At 39.3% G+C, this 19,028-nt stretch overlaps 1 protein-coding gene across 1 annotated transcript in view; it reads left to right on the top strand.

The window, feature by feature from the left end:
• Positions 1-19,028, top strand: part of cdh13 (cadherin 13, H-cadherin (heart)) — a 268,476-nt gene that overhangs the window by 117,368 nt on the left and 132,080 nt on the right. Inside the window, exon 6 of the mRNA XM_051073553.1 lies at positions 5,447-5,591. Coding sequence (XP_050929510.1) covers positions 5,447-5,591 — 145 coding nt within the window. The remainder of the gene's footprint in view (positions 1-5,446; positions 5,592-19,028) is intronic.

The raw sequence follows: 19,028 nt of genomic DNA, 5'->3' as shown, positions 1-19,028 counted from the left end.
ACCGCTGCCTATATCCAACCCCTGTAATCAACTGAGCTTCTCATGTGGGCACAAAGGCCTTTCAAAACTCATTGCCAGGAGGTATCCTTGGAGACAGAGGAGAGGTTAGGACAGGAGAGGGAAAGAGAGCAACACAATATTTTGGTATTTAAATTGAAACATTATTCAGAATAAAGTATTATTCACTCCGAAAAAGTTCAGTTGCAGTTGCACATGCTTGTCTATATTTGTGTGTCTGTGTCAACATGTATGTGTGTCTCTTGCAAATGGAGAGAAGTGCTTTTATGTATCACTGATTTCTCTTGTCTGTGTTGCATAATGATATTTCTAAAACCTTTCCATGCTGAGTAGGATCAAGCCATGGTCCGCTAACACCAAGGCTGTGTCAGTATTTTTAAAAAGGACATAATATGCATGAGGGCTTCTATACACATAAATGATACTTGCCAATTAGAAGCCCTACATGGATGAGGAAAAGATAAATAGAAGATATTCATCATGTGGTATCCATTTGGAATAAATTAACCACGGTGCATTTGTGATAAATAATCATACAGGGAACATTTAAATAACGAATATGTTTTTTATTTATAAAGAGGGTTGGCCTTAAAACAACCTGAGACCCCTCACCCATGGAGAAGTGTCAAAGGTCTCAGTGTGATGATGGCAGAGCTAAAATAGCTCTGCTCAAGCGTCTCCAACACAGTCTCAGGGGGAAACAGGAAAATGAGAGGAAAGAGCAACTGCAGGAGAGAGATGCCTTCACTGAGAATTGTAATGTTAACAGACAGTATGGTTTGTACTCACAGATGTGCTCTCTGAAGGTGGGGCCAGGTCAGCCATTAAACACAGAGGTAATGGTCACAGAGTTTATCACCTCTGCTGTGGCTGACTGCTGCTGATCTGGCACGAGCAGGGCCCATCTTCTCCAATTCTCCCTGCCTTTAATAAGTAATCTTCCCTCCAAATGAAATCACTGCCCCTTCTTGCGCACATAGATGCTAATTTTCAACTTGAGAAAATATTTCGCTGTGATGCGTGATAGAGACAAAATAGCCTCCTCATTTTGCTAACAGGCAAGTGATGAGCCGTGTGAGGAATGCAGCGCCTCGGGTCTGACTTAAACTCCCCCCACTAAGCTGCACACACACATGCACATACACACACCCACACTGTCTGTGTCATCGTGATTGGGGGCTCCTTTGGAATGTAACGGGTGATTTTCTTTGCAGTGATGCAGAAAAAGTCAGTAACGTACAATTAATTAAATTAAAAGCATCATGGACATCCAAACAAGTAAGAAATTTATGTTTTATATATTTTTTCATATTCTATTGGGACTTTTCCTTATTTTACTTAAACTGTTACAGTCTTAGGTGTAGTTCCCTGGAGGTAAGAGTGACTGATGATGGTGGTGTACAGTCCGCAGTATAACTTATACATGCTATGTGCTGGAAGCTGATTGGGTCTCAGAAGACCTTATTTCTAATGTTCGCACATATTAATAGACAGTGCCCACATAGATACTGAAAACCATATGGCCTTTCAGCATTTTTATGCCTTTCATGCACAGACAAAATCATATATCTTTCATTATGCAAAGAGCTATAAGAGTAGAGGAAGGGTGCATAGGTGAGGATTTGCACAAACAGCCAACCGCTGGGGACCAGTGAGGATCCTTTACACACAAGTACAAAAAGAGCTATCAGATGAGACTTTGCACCTACAGTAGCAGCAGTGCCAAGATGAGTGTAGAGTGAGAAAAAGGTACGCTGCTTTTACCAAATTCTGTTTGATGAATCCTCTCATTGTTGCAAGGACAATTGTTAAATCAGACTCACTATTTCACATAAAGCCTGCAGGGTACGACAAATGTTCTTTGGTAAAAGATTATGGTTTTGAGATGAGGTATAAAGAAATCTATGATGGTCATTTATCACCACTTGCATACAGCACAGTTTCAGTACCACTATTCTTTGTTTTTGGATCTGCAAGTAGAGTCAGGAGAATGTTTTGAATATATGTTAACTAATAAAAAAAAGTAATGCAGGAAGAAATGAAGGAGAAAATATGGAAATGAGCTCCGTCCCAACTCCATACCTCATACTAATATTATACATATACACACAGCATACTATTTTTGCAGTCAGCAAGTAAAATGTCTGTGCTATATTATTCTGTTTCAACAGGACACAATTCAAGATGTGTGTGGACAGACGTCAGTCAGACTTTAAAACTACTGCCAACAGAGTTTCAGACTGGGAGTTATTTCAAGCGACCCTGGTTCTGGAAATAAAGGTTCCACTCATTTCCTACAATGACAATGTTAGGTGATTGACAGTTGGAGCACTTCGAAGGCTTGAGTGGGCATGAAACTCTCCTGGTTGATTCATCAGTGCAAACTTTTTTTTTCTAATAACGGTTTACAGCAGCACTGATTCACGCCTCCATAGCATCAGCTGCAGAGGTTTGTGGGTATTGTAGTAATTAGTGTCATACTGCTCTAAACAAGGCTGAAACTTATACAAATGACAACATCTCAGAGGCTCCTGTGCTTCTGTGCTGAGGTACATTGAGTATTTCTTTAAAAGAAAAAAAAACTGAAACAGGAATTTAGAGTGACAAAAAATAATTCTGGAACCAGTGTCTTTTCCATTTTGCAACTCTACACTTAACAAAGCATTTTTTTTCCCTTTGGTATTCCTGAGAACTTTCTGAAGCAGTCTCAGCACCATGCACGATTAAGTTTTTTGGGCTACAAGTTGCATCTCCCTTTCTTTGATGCATTATAGTATGCTACAGTAGCTTCTATCAACACCACATTTAAAACTCAAGCTAATTTACTTTGCATACTAATATTTTTGTGCATAGTAAATGATTTTACTTTACTCAGATCCCATTTTAAACATGTACCTTATGTAGTATGGAAGTGGAGCACAGATAACATGTTTGCGTGTTACATATAGCTTCTTTGTGGCTCAGAGTCATGTAGATCAAAGCTGTTCATGGCTGTATTTGAATGATCACACCAGTTTCTTTGAGATGATATGTTTTTGATTATGTAATCCCTCCATCTGCCAAACAGGTTACTGCTGTGTTGTTGGTGTGATTCTCCATTCAGATGATCTGATGCTAGGCACCTCACAGCTAATGTTCTCATTACAGCTCAGACATGCTGAGAAGAAAAAGCTGTGTGCATGTGTTAATGTGTAAGTGTTTGTGTGTAGGTGAATGAGTGAAGTCATACATACATTTGCTTCTCGGCATAGGAGAGTATTTATTTTGCCATGCAGAACTCTAAACACTTGTTTCAACCATACAGTACAGTATGCCTTTTAGTGTGTGTGAACCTCTGTATGTGTGTGTGTGTGTGTGTGTGTGTGTGTGAGAGAGAGAGAGAGCTGTTCACTGGATAGGATGAAATTGCATGTTGGGTTGAGAACACCATTAGTTGAAAGTCAGCAGTTCTGCAGGATGGAGACAGAGGAGGAAATGGCCCCTCTCATGAAAAGCCTCTCAGAGTACTGTATATTCTCAAGGCAGAGGAGGACGAGATGATGTATGAAACCATTAGGCTCCTAAATACTTACTTCAGCTGCATGTGTGCCATTACTGCCATTACACTATATGCTCCAGGCTCCATGGTGACAGAAGGATAGGAGGACAACAGAAAAGGAAGATAGAGGAGTGAGAGAGTGGAGTGGGATGACCCGTGTGATAGAGAGGTTGCATGATGTCATGCATTACTGATAGGAAGAGGAAAGGCTGGTAATGTGATGCTACAGATAAAGGAGGAACCCCTCCTGCTCTCTCTCTGTTTCTCTGATGAATCACCACAGCCTTGCTCCAGTGCTAATAAAGGAAGTGAAGTGATGTCTTTTGCCACAGATTAAGATTGAAATGGAGGTAATGTCATTACATATGCTATCTTTATAGGATACAAATCGCTGACTTCATAGGGTGCAGCCTCTCCTGCAGATAGGATTTCTAGTAGCAGACATGCTTAGATTATATCAAACATTATCCTAAATCTGTGACAGTCTCTCCGTGTCCAGTCACTAGCACTAACATGTACTTTTGGTGTGTTAATTTTCCCAGTCTGTAATCTCATTTATAAATTAATTGTACCCCAATGTGCTACATATAATACTTAAAATCAATACCACGTTCTCTCTGAGACATCGAGTTTATATAATTAGAGTAAGTAAAAGAGTACACTCTTGAGAAAACATTTCCTAATAAACATGATAAAACCAACAAGTTGTCTTAACTATGGTTTCATTTTTAATTGTAATTGTCCTAATTAATCTGACAGTGGTACTTGCACTGAGGCTACATGTGGCACTTGAATAATAAAATAGGTCAGTTTGGAATGTAAAAAATATGCCTCAACTTAGGAAAACACTATTCTTCTTCAGAAGGTCAAGTTATAATTTCTAAGTTATTCTGACCAGCTACTCTAGCAAGTGGAGAAAAAGAAGTGCAAAAGAAATGTGTGTGTGTGTGTGTTAAGTTGTATTGAACCTGAAACATTTTCTTTGTCTTTGCTCGACTGAAACATTTGACAATGCAATACTTGAGCTTCTATTATTATACATCACAACTAAACAATGGTGCAGCTGGCAAGAGCCATTTGACACAGAGAGCATCTTTTATCCCTATATGCTTCATCTACATAGTGGCCTTAAGTGTCTTTTTAGCCATGTCAGCAGCCACAGCAGCAGTTATTGTGAACTGCAAAAAGCCTCCACTCACTAAAAACATTTAATTTGTGTTCTTTAAAATGAAAAAAAAAAAAAAAAAAGTAAATAAAATAAATAAATTTCTTCACAAATTAGCCTGTTATTATTATTATTTTAATGAATAATTATTATTTACAATATAGTTGTGCGGTGTAGAGGCGTAAAAAGAACAAACAAACAAACAAAAAAGCTGTTAAATCAGAGCAAGAGGTGGGCTGACTAAACAGGACAGGACTGTCCCACTTTGGATTAATAGCTGTTTGTTTGCTGAATGGATATTGTGCATATCTAAGCTGGCTTGGTCCCCTAGGTGAACCGAGGGGGATGACTAGCAATACTGCAGAGTAGGGAGAAGCAGAATGCATAAATATGTGATGTGAGCCAATGGAGAATGCCTAGATAGGGGAACAGATGAGGTGAAGGAGGTAGAGAGGAGGAGAGGCTCCATCTGTATTATCCATACCTCTTTAAGTGCAGTAAAGGAAGTAGGAAGTAAAGGAATCTGGAGACTCATACAACTGCAAAGATCTGATTTAGTTATGTTTAAGAGGAAGTAAGAAATTGTTTGAGAAAATAAACCAACCAAGGGAAAGTTCTCACCAGATCATCATAAACACATTCATTTCTGATTTATAGATGTTTGAAGTCTTTGTAGCAGGATCCTCAACAGCACAGAATTTGATTTGATTTTTTCATCCACACAGCTGGAAGTATCAACCACTGACTTCGCTGGAAACCTTGTCGATGGACCTGCATTACTACTGATCACTGTCATCGACCAAAATGACAACCGGCCCATCTTCAAAGAGACACGTTACGCAGGAGAGGTGCTTGAGGGATCCCCTACAGGTTGGTGACATTGTTATTATTGAAGGACTCTGGAGAAAACAGGACTCTTATTGGATTTAGCTGGACAGCAATATCAGACACACTATGATTGCTACCCTTGAGAGATCCTCTGATCTAAGGTGTGGTGAGGTTGTGTTGATGGCATTTCTATTTGTGTCCTGAACGGGATGGTTTTTATGTGTAGTTGTGGTGATGGAGTCAAAGCACATTGCACACACCTGAAAGACCAATATTTTTTATGAGAGCAATGAATTTCTGCATGCAGTTTTACATTATCACCTTCACTTGAAGATCTTATTGCGTACATTATATCTCTACATATTTCAGACACCATACTCATCAGTTGGCTAACATTTACAACTTCCCTTGAGGACCCATCTTATTGTAAGTCTGTATATAAGGAATATTAGATTTAATTCATATTTAAAGAAACCTTCATGCTTAATGCTCTCAAACATTCTTTCACATGTGGATATGATAATAGCACTTTGTCTTAAGAAATACAGTACTCTGCAGAAGTTTTAGGCATTGAAAGTAAGGGTGTATTAATGATGCCTTTTTATTTGTAAATTAACTTCATACAAAGTGCAGTAAATAGCAAAAACCTTAATAAAATTAATATTTGGTTTGACCATCTTTGCTTTTACAGCAGCACTGGGTCTCCTCGATACACATTTTTTCAAAATAGTTAGCTAAGTAGGTTGTTCCAAGCATCTTGGATAACTTGCTACAGTTCTTCTGTGGATTTAGACTGTCTTGGTGTCTTCCGTCTGTTCTTGTTCTTGTCCCAGACTCACTGTTGTTGAGATCAGGGCTCTATGGGGGCCTACCATCTGTTGCAGGAACCCTTGTTCTTCTTGTTGAATACCCTATAATTCTACCCTATAATTCCAATGTTTTGGGTCAATGTTGTGCTGCAGAATTCATTTGGATCTCCTCCTTTAGATACCTTTCAGATCTTACTGTATGATGGATAATCTAAACATCTAAATACTAACATCTAACGTTTTGCACAGCACATAATACAAAAACGAAGCTGAAAGCAACACACACACTGCAACAGTCTATGTCAGGATGGTTTGGGCTCAGGAGGTGAAGCAGATAATGGCTGGGTTGGTGAATCATCCTGTCCACACGTTGAAGTGACCTTGGGCAAGACAGTGAATAGCAAGTTCCTCCTTATGGTCAGACTAGCACCGTGTATCAGTGTCTTAGTGTGTGTGAATGGGTGAATGCAAAGTGTAAAACGCTTTGTCAGTTAAGGTGGAAAAATGGCATATAAGTTCAGTCAATTACAATTTTACAAGTTATCCCATTTTTCTACATACAAAGTCTTATGACAGCAAAATAACTCCTATACTCCTATACAGTGGTTTTAAATTCCTATATACAACACCTTTTACACCGTCTCCCTACTCTTCTCCTCTCTGGCGCACCAACAACTGAACCGAAATAGTGTACCAGCAACACTTGTTTGCCAACCATATAACAGTAAGGTACATGCCTATTTATATCAGTGAGGATTGGCTAAATAACGTGAATACCTATATCATGTAATAGCTCCATAAACTACAGCCCCCAACATGATTAAACAGTTGAATCTCTTCTCTAACAGAGTTCAACAAAACTGAACATTTTAATCACATATATTATTTTATTTTATTTTATATTGTACATATCATTTTTATCTTATTTTTTGCACATATGTATAGTGCGTTTATAGTTGGTTTTTGTGTTTCTTTTTAGTGTATTTTAAAGTATCTTAACCTTTATGAAGGAGGATTTATTGCAGGACTGTTATAGTAGACTACATTAGATTTAGCTAAGTTTACCTAATAAACTGACAACTGAGTGAATATTACAAATTGTGGAGGTTTTACTGACAGCTTCCTGCATGTCGAAAGTACATGGGCTGTCTGCCCTACCTTTCCATCTCAGCGCTAACATTTCATGGTCAAGTGTTTCAAAATGAATCATTTTGAGATATGGCTGGCAGAGCCTTTGAGAAGGCTCTTCACCTCTGGCTTCTACTGTAACTTCTACTGTCTTCACCTCCCCTCAGATACCCATGTTGTCACAGTAGCTTCTTTTTTGTTTCACTGAGTTGTTGTCACAGCTATCACTGTTTTTTTGTAAGGTGACATTTGTGCTCTTGCTGGGATGGAATATAAATAACTTTTTGGATGTACAGTATTTCTATTTCAGGAAAGTTGCTAATGTCATGCAATCTTTACATAAGCTGATGGTAAATGTGTGTGTGTGTGTGTGTGTGTGTGTGTGTGCGTGTGCGTGTGTGCGTGTGTTTGTATATGTGTAGACTGTGGACTATGCAGTCTTTAAAGCAGGGAGAATAAAGATTCAAAGATTTTTATTCTGTCAGTTCACAGCTGTGGTGTGAATGACTGTCATCCACCCTACAATGGTTATATATGACTTGATGCTTGGGTGAGAATTATGGAGGCGTCCACATCCTGGACAAACTGTCTGTTGCTGTTTACTGCCAGGTTCTATTTGACTCTTATTGTTGAATGGTTTCCTATACCAGCCAAAGGATGTGGATTTATATTTCTGCACCTGTAACACATTAAAAATGGTTTCTTCAATGGTGAGGATTTGTGGTAGGCTGTTACAGCACCTGCTAAAATGCACTTTTCGTAGTCGTGCGAAAAGTGCTGCCACAGTTACGCCACACGGTGCTGATGATGAAATTAGCAAAAATCAGTTGCTTCACATCGTGCTCCTGCTGTTCACCTTGAACTTCCTTCCACTGATTCACAGAAAAAAGTGCCTCTTAGGTCTACCTGTCAAGTGTCTTAAGGGCAAACATGTTGTAGCATACAGACTGTTTGCAGAAAAACAGTCGTTGGATGTAGTTGAGGTTAGAAGTAGAAAGATCAGAAAGTAAAATAAAAGTGGTTAAACAAAAACCTAAAATAGCTTTTCGCTATGTTTGTTCTCACATCATTAGCACAAAATGCCAACAGACAAAAGCCTTAATCACCAACAGAGCTTCACAGATAAGAGGAGTCAACATGCAGGCAGAGGAAACACACGTAAACACACACACACACACACGGGCAGAGCTCCCCATGGAGACATTTTTGAGAGGTTTCAGCTTCATGCTGAACTTGTGTTATGAATTGCTTATACAGACATTGCTTATGCAACGGTATATAATAGATAAGTAACAGCATGTCATTATTGGCTACAGAGGATAAGATAATAGGCTGTCAAATTGCACAGTTGAATGTTAGAATAATGCAGTCAAACTAACAGTGCATTTTTGATGTTTTGACCCTGGAGTAACAGGGCTGAAAAGATGGAATCAGATTGTCAGAGCTGAGAAAAATACCAAGTGATTGCCTGAGTGGGCAGGAAGAAGGGTGGGTGGGTAGTTTCCCCTCCCATCGCATCCTTGAACATGGCACCTTACCAACTGCTCCCCTATCCCATGTCAGTGTGTGTTAGCCTCCTAGTATGTGTGTGTTCACTACTAATTTCCTGTGTGGTAAAACACTTTACTTATAATGTGGATTTCTGCACTAAGAAAGTATTTGTGCTTTCACTGTGACTTTTGGATTGCCTGCACACTCTCAATTATACACACAACCTTACATGCTTACTTAGTGTCTGTCTGTGAGGTTTACATCAATTAGTGTGTGTATCTTTGTGCATTTCTGTATACCTACCTGTGTGGTTAGTTGAAGTGAGTTGCAGTGAGAAAAAGAACCCACTAGGAGTGAATCAGAGATATGACAAATCCTCTGCAGGAAAATCTCTTATTGGTTTGGCGCCAGTGAGGGCCAGACCTCCCAAAACACCTGAATCATCATACTGTAGTAGTTTTTAGCCCTGACTCTGTTTAGTAGACAGGTTAAGTCAGACTTCTGCAAGCTCAGCACCAATGCATTTTTAAAAAACTAATTTTACATGATTGGGTTTCGATCTGATATCATTCACCAGAGACCTTCTTGCAGCTTGGCTTGATAGAATTTAATTTGGTTTTAAATGCAATTATTTAATACTGTATTTCTTTTTTCATTTTTTTTTTATATATCTCAGAGACACTCAGTAAAGGTTTTTATAACCCTCGGCTCCCTGTAAAGTGCCATTTCCTGAGTGGATTATAGCCTGGTTGAATAAACCAAAGTGAGCAATACAAAATGAACTGAAGTTTGATTTTATTTTCACCATGTTGTGGTCTGACAGCTCCTTGGTACTTTACTTGCCATGGATGCCAGATTCAATTGAGCTCAGAGATAAGATGTAGGATGCAGCTCTGAAGACTGTGTGTTTCTTGCATATGTCTGCAAATCTGTGTGCTAAATAGTCTACTTAGCCAACATGTCAGTTCAGCCTCAGTTATCTGTCTAGTAAGAAATAATTTAAATCAATCATTTAAAACATGTTTAACAACGTGTCAGTTCCCCATAGGCTGCCTGGTCAGTAGTAGAAGTAGATTTTCAAGGGGTTGTTTTGTGTTAGGATGCCACTCAAAAATCATAGAGAGATAGATAGTCAGATGCCTATCATATCTTTTGTTGGTGTCAACAATGTTCAGTGTACTCATGTCAACAGTGAAAAGGCTCAAAGAGGATTTGTCATATTTGATGCAATCTACCATGTTTGAAAGGCAAGTAATGAAATGACAGTAATAACAAGAGGCTTCGTAAAGACAAAAACTACCTGTTGCTCCATGGCAAGGTGCAACATCAAACATGACAAAATCTGCTGTAACTGATTTTTTGGCCACTTGGGAGTAGCGGCCCCATCATCATTTAAGTCGATATGGTAAACTGTTCACATCCAGCAGTTATAGAGCACAGAATCAGTTATCTGGCGTTATGCCTCTGGCCATCAGTTGATTGTAAATCCAACAGTTTCTCAGTTTTTGTTCTCGACCAATCCCTCAGGGGAAATATCAGGCTATTTAGTTGCTAAATGCTCCACTATGTTCATTACCTAGTCGATTTGCCTTACTTTGGTGCTGGGCAGGAAGTGAATAGTAGATTTGTAGAGATGTTTTGCTGAGAACAGTTGCCTGCTGTGACTGAAAACATCTGAACTTAAACAGTAAAGTTGTGGGTTGGAAAACCAAAATAATGAGATGAAAGATGCTAGAAAGCACCAGAGAGCTGATGGGAACTGCAGAGTTGAATGATAATTCTCCTTTGGGTTCATCACTGTGAGCAACCCATTTCACATACAAGCAGTCATGTGACCCATTATTAATATAAAAAATACTGATTATAGCTGTTTAGTTTTACTAGGGTGGGGGTGGAAGCTACTCATAAAGATATGCCCAATGATGATGACTTTGGTGTACATCTTATGGAACATGGAGAATTTCTTCCAGAAGCAATGTTGAATAGGCCCATGTCTTAGCTTTGTTTCAAATCACACAAGGACCTGAGTGGACAATAATGAATCCCTTCAAGACGAGCCCACTAAAGACTGGTGGAGCCATATGAGAATAACCCAAAGGAGTCAGACAGCCTGTAAGGGTTGCAAACAAGGGAAAAACAAGCACTCATCTTCCACCAACCTCCCAGGAAGAAATATAATAAAAAAATCATGTCTCATAAATCTGTGTCTGGAAAATAAGATATTCTTGCAGCTAACGTTGTAGTCTGTTGATATCGTTATCTCAAAGGTCTGTGTGAGGTCAGCAAAGTTAATGGCTCATCTCTGAAATTTTGACTTGCCTTTTACGGTGACAAAATTTACCACTGGACACTTTTATTTCTGTGTGAATGTGTGTGTGATTGTGTATTTTTAACAGGAGATTTTATTGACAAGTTGAAGTCATTTAAGAGTTGAACTTCTTACTTTGTCTCAGCTTCTGTGTTCTTACTGTTAAATTATGTCTTTTTAAATAATTGTATTTTTATTATTTTATTTTAGTGATTATTAATTATTGTTTTCTTCTCCAAATCTTTCAACCTTTACAAGTGCTACCTTCTAAAAATCTTCTGTGTAATTTAAGTTACACTGTATGTATATTCATATGTATGCTTTTTAGAAGTGAATATGTGTGCATGTGCACTTCTACAGCGTGTGTGTGTATGTATGTCTGTGTATGTGCTGTGTGTGTATATGATCTGTAGCAGCATGGTGTTACACAGTAGGGGCTGGGCAGCAGGGGAAGCTGTAGGGGAGAATGTCACAGTGCTCTGACGTTTCTGTGCAAACTGATAACAAATGCAGCCAAAGCCTGAGTCTCCTGGCAAGCCCTCTCCTTCCTGTCTGTTTACTCCTCCACTCTTCGTTTTTCTCTATTCCTCTTTATCTCTCTCATTCTCTTTTGCTTCCATGCCCTGCATTGCCTTAGGCTGTGTTTGTACATCATCCTACTCCATTTTTCTTCCTACTCTGCCACATTTGCTGTTTCACTATTCTCTCCGTCTTTGCCCTGTCTACCAACTTTTTACAACTACTGATATCGACTTGCTTTTTGGCCTACTTCACGAGTGGTTTTCTGATTTTATTTTGACGGGATCATAACTAAGTTTGGGCAATAGTACTGGTAACTTGCAATGATATCAGTGTTTTGTTGACAATTTTTTATTTACTCTCCCAGACTCCAGAACATGTAACTATCCCAACTGAAATGGCTGAAGGATTTTTCACTATCATTATTTTATTTAGGATAAAGCAAGTGTTACTCTAGTCTACTGTATTTTTCTTATTATCAACGAATGCCTTGAAAAGACCAAAAATCAAAGATCTGTTTTTCAAAAAAGGGCTTAGTAATTTCCTTAAAACAGCTTGGCACCGTCCGTTTTATCGAATCTAACTCCCACAGTTGTAGTGCATTTGCAAAGGATTATTTTCGGCAGCAGATAAATACACATTTTGTGGTGGCGTGAGTATTAACAGCAGCAGGACTGCGCATGAGTTATCAACTCAAAATAAACTACAGTGTGCCTGTTGATTGTAACAAGAAACATGTCACCTACTGCTTGAGGGCAGTGCAATGGTGGAGTTTTCACACCTGCACCATAATATGTTGAAAAGAAAATTTATTCACAGTTAATATTTCATATTCCATTATCTTTGCATGATGATGTAGTTTAGGTGCAGATTAATGTGATAAGTCTGAACTGTGTTTGTCACATCAGTGATATAATGTTGACAAAAAATCAAGCAAGTGGAGCAAGTATCAATTTATTTTCAGTGGAAATGTGTATGGGCTAAAAAATGGTAAATCACTGGTATTGTACCCATGCGTAGGTGATGTAGGTTTGAAAATTATTTCTACTATGTCGTTTCAGAGAGCTCTTCGTTTCACTCCTTCATTTGTTTTGGGAGTCATTGTAGTAACATCAGCAAATCACTGAGAGTCATAGACATTGGCAGTGGATTCTCAGAGAGAAGCGTTTGATCTAAATTTTAGGGATGGAATGGTATGCTGCTGAAAATTACTGTGTTAGGACTGTCATGTTTTGTGGTAATTTATGTTTATCTTTCCTCTGCCAACACCATGCAGACAAGTAAAATCTAGCATCTAGGTGATATATCTTGTATAATTGGACATGATGTGGTATAAATGAAGATATTACTCATAGCCAAGTCTCTGTTTGTGCTCCAGACTAATTTGTGTTTATATCAGAAGTAATTAAGGCCTAAGCTCCTGCTGTGATGGGAGAGAGGGATGGATCTGGTTCTCTGCTCTCTGCTCTTACAAACACACACACACACACACCACACACACACGCACACACACACACACACACACACACAGAGGCTGTATAAATATATAAATCCAACTTGGGGGGTGGGCAACATGGATAAAACCTCCTAGCCCATCACATGTAATTTACTTCTCAGTAAAGGTTCTTGAAACCTTTCTCACAGACGTTTTGATTTGCCATAGCATAAAAAGCACAAGTGTAATTAGTAACATTAATGATGGCTCTGTTCCTCTTATGTGTTCCTGCTCCATGGTCCTGGTATTGTGTGTGTTGGCTCACTGTAATGGCTCACTGGGATACGTAAATGGAACAGAGCCATCATTATTGTTACAGAATTAATTACACATATGCTTTTCCTGCTGTGACAAGTTAAAATGTCTGCTGTGAAAAAGGTCTTTTGCAGAGCTCCCTCACACTATCTAAATTATATCAAATAACCACATGGAATGTCTGTTTTTGGCAAATCAAGGAAATCAAGGTAGCAAAATCTCAAGGTATACTGTTATTTCTTCTCAAGGTATAACATTATCACACACTGTCTGTCTACTGTTCCTCTTCTCACCACACCACCTCTCTCCATAGCTGCTTACCCAGTTCACCCAAGGGACCCTGTTTTTATAAACCCATGGTGCAGAGAACAGTCAAGGTGCACAAGGTGTGGTAACTATGTTTGCTTTCTCTCATGCTGCAGTAAATACATGTCAGCATGGCACTGTTGGAAATAGGGTCAGGAAAAATACGTTTTCAGTGGGTGTTTGAGGGGTTGACATCGATCATGGCCAATAAAATCAGCACCTGTGTGCACATAGTTTCATAGGGGAAGGGAGAGCTGAACCAGCTGCTCTCTAGAGAGGAAACTGATATCCCCTCTAGAATAACAAGGTGCAAATAGAATTTGCACAATTTCTCTTGTCACTATCAAAACAAAAAGAATTTACAACCACAATTCTACTATGTAACACAGTGACGGTGATGATGGTGGTCATAGTTTTAGCTTATTCCTTTTGCAGCTCTGGGAGGCTGTACTTTGGCACATTGTCCCGCAAGTGAAATATTGCAGTCATTGTCACAATGACAATAGTACCATGCTGATGTGACACATGTATAATGCTTACCATCTTACCATACTGGAAAAAATAAACCTGGACCTGCTGATGCGACACATTAAAACGTTAAGGGATCACCAGAGTTAATGCAGTTCATCCTGAGGGAATGTAAATGCTTATATATGTTTCATGGCAATCCATCCTCTATTTGATGAGATATTTTAGTCTGGACCAGAGTGGTGGACCAACTAACAGACTTACAATGCCATCCCCACAGCCACATTGCTGATGTGGCTAAAAAAAAAAAAAAAAAATATCTGTCATGTTAAAATTGTTGTTGATGTGCATCTAAATATGTGTTGAGAATGGAAGTAAAGTCAACAGGCAGGTTTATGAGATGTTATGTTTTGGTCTATGTAGGCAGGCTTGCACTAAGTCACAGAACCACCTGGCCTGAAGAGGCCAGAGGCACAAAAAAACTCAGTCACTCTTGACATAAAAAGTGGAGTAGATTGCTATTGACATACCCTCTTGTACACAATAGCACAGTTACATTAAAAAAAAAAAAAAAAAAAAAAACAGGTGTAGGTAAGAAATCATGAAAATTGGGCCTGAGGAGCACATGCTGGCCAAACCTGCTTTATGATGACCACTTGTCTGGAACCATTCATCACTTGTCTGCACCTGTACCCAGCATACAGTTACAGCACTGTCTAAACTGCAGTCATTAGTATGGTCTCTGTCCTGTGCCCCTCTCCTGTTCTTGGTGCTTGCTGTTGTCCCTCAGTCTCTAAGCACGTGCCTACTCTTCTGCCAGGCCATACCCTGCCATTCTGGAGAAAAAAACCTCAGCAAAATAAAAGGTGAACAAAATTAATAACTAATTGGTAGTGTGAGTACCTTTGGTAGGTTTGGGGAAGACTAGTTAGAAGTATTTAAGATAGAGGGTTGGTGGGGTGCCAGCAATATCCAGGGTGTGTGGAGAAAGAAAGAGATTGATTTGGGAGATAGATAATGATTCAACTGAGAGATTACACCAAAACTGGCAGGTAATTTGTAGCATGATGGTGCATTATGGTCTCTGTCTCTATTTTTCTCTCTGTCTCTCTTGCTCTCCCTTTGCCTTTGTTAGCTGGAGAACAGTCTGTCCAGCACCCTACCAGGTGACCTGCTGTCCCACAATGCCTCATTATCAGCTTGTCAGACTGAGAAAGCCTGGCAAATTAATGTCCAAGGTATCTACTGAGGCTGCTGCCCAATTAACTCAGGGGTATTGTTGTGTTAGGATAAATTACTTTTTTTCCCCTTGTACTTACAGATGTGTATGTACATGTTGCCATTTGGTTCAGTGAAGTAATAAGCCCACCTGGTCAACTTTTATTTTCCTCTAATTATTTGGTGACTCATGAGTTCCAGTGTCAAAACTGAAAATGATTACATGGTATGCCAGTGACATTTTCAAATTGAAAATTGTATGCTGAGTAATGAGCGATTGAAAGTGTCAACATCTGCATTCTAAACAAATCAGCACAACATGATGTAAGCCTTTATGGTCAGTGGATAGAAATGCTAGATCCAATCCAGTGAGAAACAGGGTATTCACTCATTTATATGCATCTGTTTTCACCAGTAAGGCCTCATTGATTTTCCTGAGCCTTCTTAACTGAGCTATCTTCTTTTGAATTACCATAGGGAGCGATATGCATTACACCACTGAGAGGAAAAAAATTGCATTCTAAATGGGCTTTATTTTCAATAGTGATTTGATCTGAATATATGTGAATACGATTTTATTTGAATACATTTCTGTGGTTTGGAGTAAATGATTTTGCTCCCTTGCGGGCTTTACGTGGTTCCCTGCGTCATTCCAAAGTTAAATAGCATCAATATCCATCTCTCTCTGTCACAGCCTCCTCTCACTCTTTTCCTCCCTCCCTTTCTCTCTCTCTCTCTCTCTCTCTCTCTCTCTCTCTCTGTTCATGCATGAGTGTTATGTAAATGAGAATTTATTCCTAATTTCAGAGAGAGAGACTCAAAACTATAGTTGTATTACGGTGTGTGAAGGTGTATAAAGGATTGGGAATTCAAGGTGAGACAATGGCTCAACTCCTGGCTTCCCTTGTGGCTGTTCCAGGACTTGAGTACTGCTAATCTGTTAAAGAGTTTCTTTTCTCCTTTGCCCCTACACAAAGTCCCACATCAACTCTGGCTTGATTATCTATCCCTCTTTCCAGCTCCCAGCAGGGACCTTCTCCTCTCTCTCACTCTCTCTCTCACTCACACACATTCTCGAAACCCTCAGAGTCCGACCAGACAAACCAATCTCTCCCCATCGCCCCATTTCTGCTCCCCGTCCCTGACAAGAATAGACAAGCTCCTGCCCCTTTCAAAACCTCCATTGCACTCCAGGTTCTCCAATTTAGATTATCTCTCCTCTTTGTTTCACAAGAGTGATCGCAGCCATCATAGCCCTTCTCTGACGGAAACCAGCACCTCAATAGTCAGCACTTTTTGAGCTTTTTCTGAATAGAAAAATGTTTCTGAGGAGATGATTTTCAGAGCAGATATTGAGTTATAAGCTGTACACATTGCTGGTTATTTTGTAGCAGATAAATCAATTTGTGACGTGCAATTAAAGGGTGAGGTCACATTTTTCCAAGTCTGTCTTACAGCAATAAACATACACCTATATGTGCATAAATAGGTTTTGGTCTTGTTCTTCCGGTTCACTGTGGGCCTGAAGGAACTTCTTCTTGGATGCAAAATGTAAATCATAGAGGAAAAAATCCATAGTCTAAAATTCAGCTGAGGCTAATGTAAGGCTTCAGCAGTCCAAGACAAATCAAGTGGGACTTAACCAAAGTTTTTTTTAGTACAGAACTCCTTCCTTGTATTTTTTTAGTTGGTCTGTCACTCCACCACTTTGGTCCACACTGAAATTCCTCAACTGACATCCAATTGATTGACATGAAGTGGTGCACATGATGACCCACGTGATGCATCTTCCCTTGGTGATCACCTGAATTTGTGCACTTCCAATTACACCCATAGAGTCTCTAATATGGTTAATTTCTCCTCGGAGAATAAAGCTTACTATCAAAATACACATCATATCTTCCCTTACTGTACACTTTACAGTAGCCAAGGTCAGTCCAGAGACTGAACCTAACATCACTGTTCTCAGATGTAATCAAATGTTGTTATCACCCTCATAGAACAGAGTATATACTGTAAATGAGCCGCCATTTCCTCTATCATCTGATACACCATAACCACAAAACTGAAACTGATCCTAGGTAAGTGCTCCAAACAGACTAATTGAATATCCAGATATACTAGGTGATGATAATGGAGTCTCACTCCCTTATTGTTACCACATATCTCCATTTTATTTCCTTTTGTCTTTCTCATCTTTCAGCATTTAGTTGGTAATTACTGAAAAAGTTAAGCCTTAGCAAATGGAAAACGGAAGAGCAGTATATTTATAGTTTGTTTACTCCAAGAACATCTCAAAGGAGAAAGGAAATACTTTAAGTTCTTTCGTTTCAAATGAATGTAGAAGTGTCAAAGGACTCCAATCAAGCTCATGATAACAATCACCCTGGCTGACTTAAATGAGCCAGGAATGATACTGTCATGTTTTAACGAGAGTAAAAGTTGACTCGCAAACATGCTCACAGAGAGCTGTATTCTTGCTCTCTTCTCAGCAGTGCGGCACTTGAATTCTTTCATTAGGACACTGATCTGAGCACAGAAATCTGATGAGAATATGATTGGAAGAGACAGTCTCCTCCATCTAGTCAGCCTGTCACTCTCCCTCAACATTGTCTCCTATTTATTCCCAAATTACTGCTGCATCCTGTTGTGAATCTGTACTGTACACGGTCACTGAGAATCTCCTCCAACTACTCCCCCTCTCCTGTCTTCTCTCATCTTCTGTGACAGTCCTGTCCTTTTTAAGATGACAGCAAGTAGTCCACCACTGGGTATCTGGGCTTTTGCATCGAGAAGCAACAGATCAGCTAAAGGGGGGAACAAAAAGAAGAGAAAAAAAAAACTCTTTGATTGAGTATTGATCTGGGATTGTCAGACAAGCAGAGATGACAAAGTTCACACATGAGAACAAGGCAGCGGCCTGCTGCGCATTTTCTGCTGTAATCAACTCTGCAGGGCAAAGAGATGTATCCATCAGTCAGGAATTACATGGTCTTGTCATCACAGTGGTGAGCTGTGATCATGCGGTCGTTGCTCTTGTCAAAACACGCACTACGGTAGCAACAGTAATGGAACTGTCAAATCCTCAGTATTGTACCACATGTTGTATATCACCTTTAAGCAAAGGAATTTGTGTTTCATATGACATTTTACCACTGAGTAATGAAACCATGGACATGAATCAATAGGAATGGGACAATGTGAAACACAAGTGTTGGAAAGAAGCACACACAGCAGTAACTACCTGTAATGGAGGGATGGCTGTATTGATAAGAGGTTTGAGAAGGTGTAGTCATGTGAAGTGATGGCAAGATGGATTTGGGTGTGTTCCTTTTCTTCTCTTCATTTATTTTTATTTTCTTTCTGACAGCTTGAAAAATGGTTTAGCAATGAAAATAAAACATATAGCGCTTGATAAAAATAGAATGCTGTCAGAGTCATATTTCCCTGAAGCTTTATAAAAATTGCTTTTTCTGCATTCA

The sequence above is a fragment of the Lates calcarifer genome, linkage group LG10 (genome assembly GCF_001640805.2).
Source record: "Lates calcarifer isolate ASB-BC8 linkage group LG10, TLL_Latcal_v3, whole genome shotgun sequence".
In the NCBI taxonomy this organism is placed as follows: domain Eukaryota; kingdom Metazoa; phylum Chordata; class Actinopteri; family Centropomidae; genus Lates; species Lates calcarifer.
Note: the sequence above shows the minus strand (reverse complement) of the source record. Positions and strands in the feature narration are given on the sequence as shown.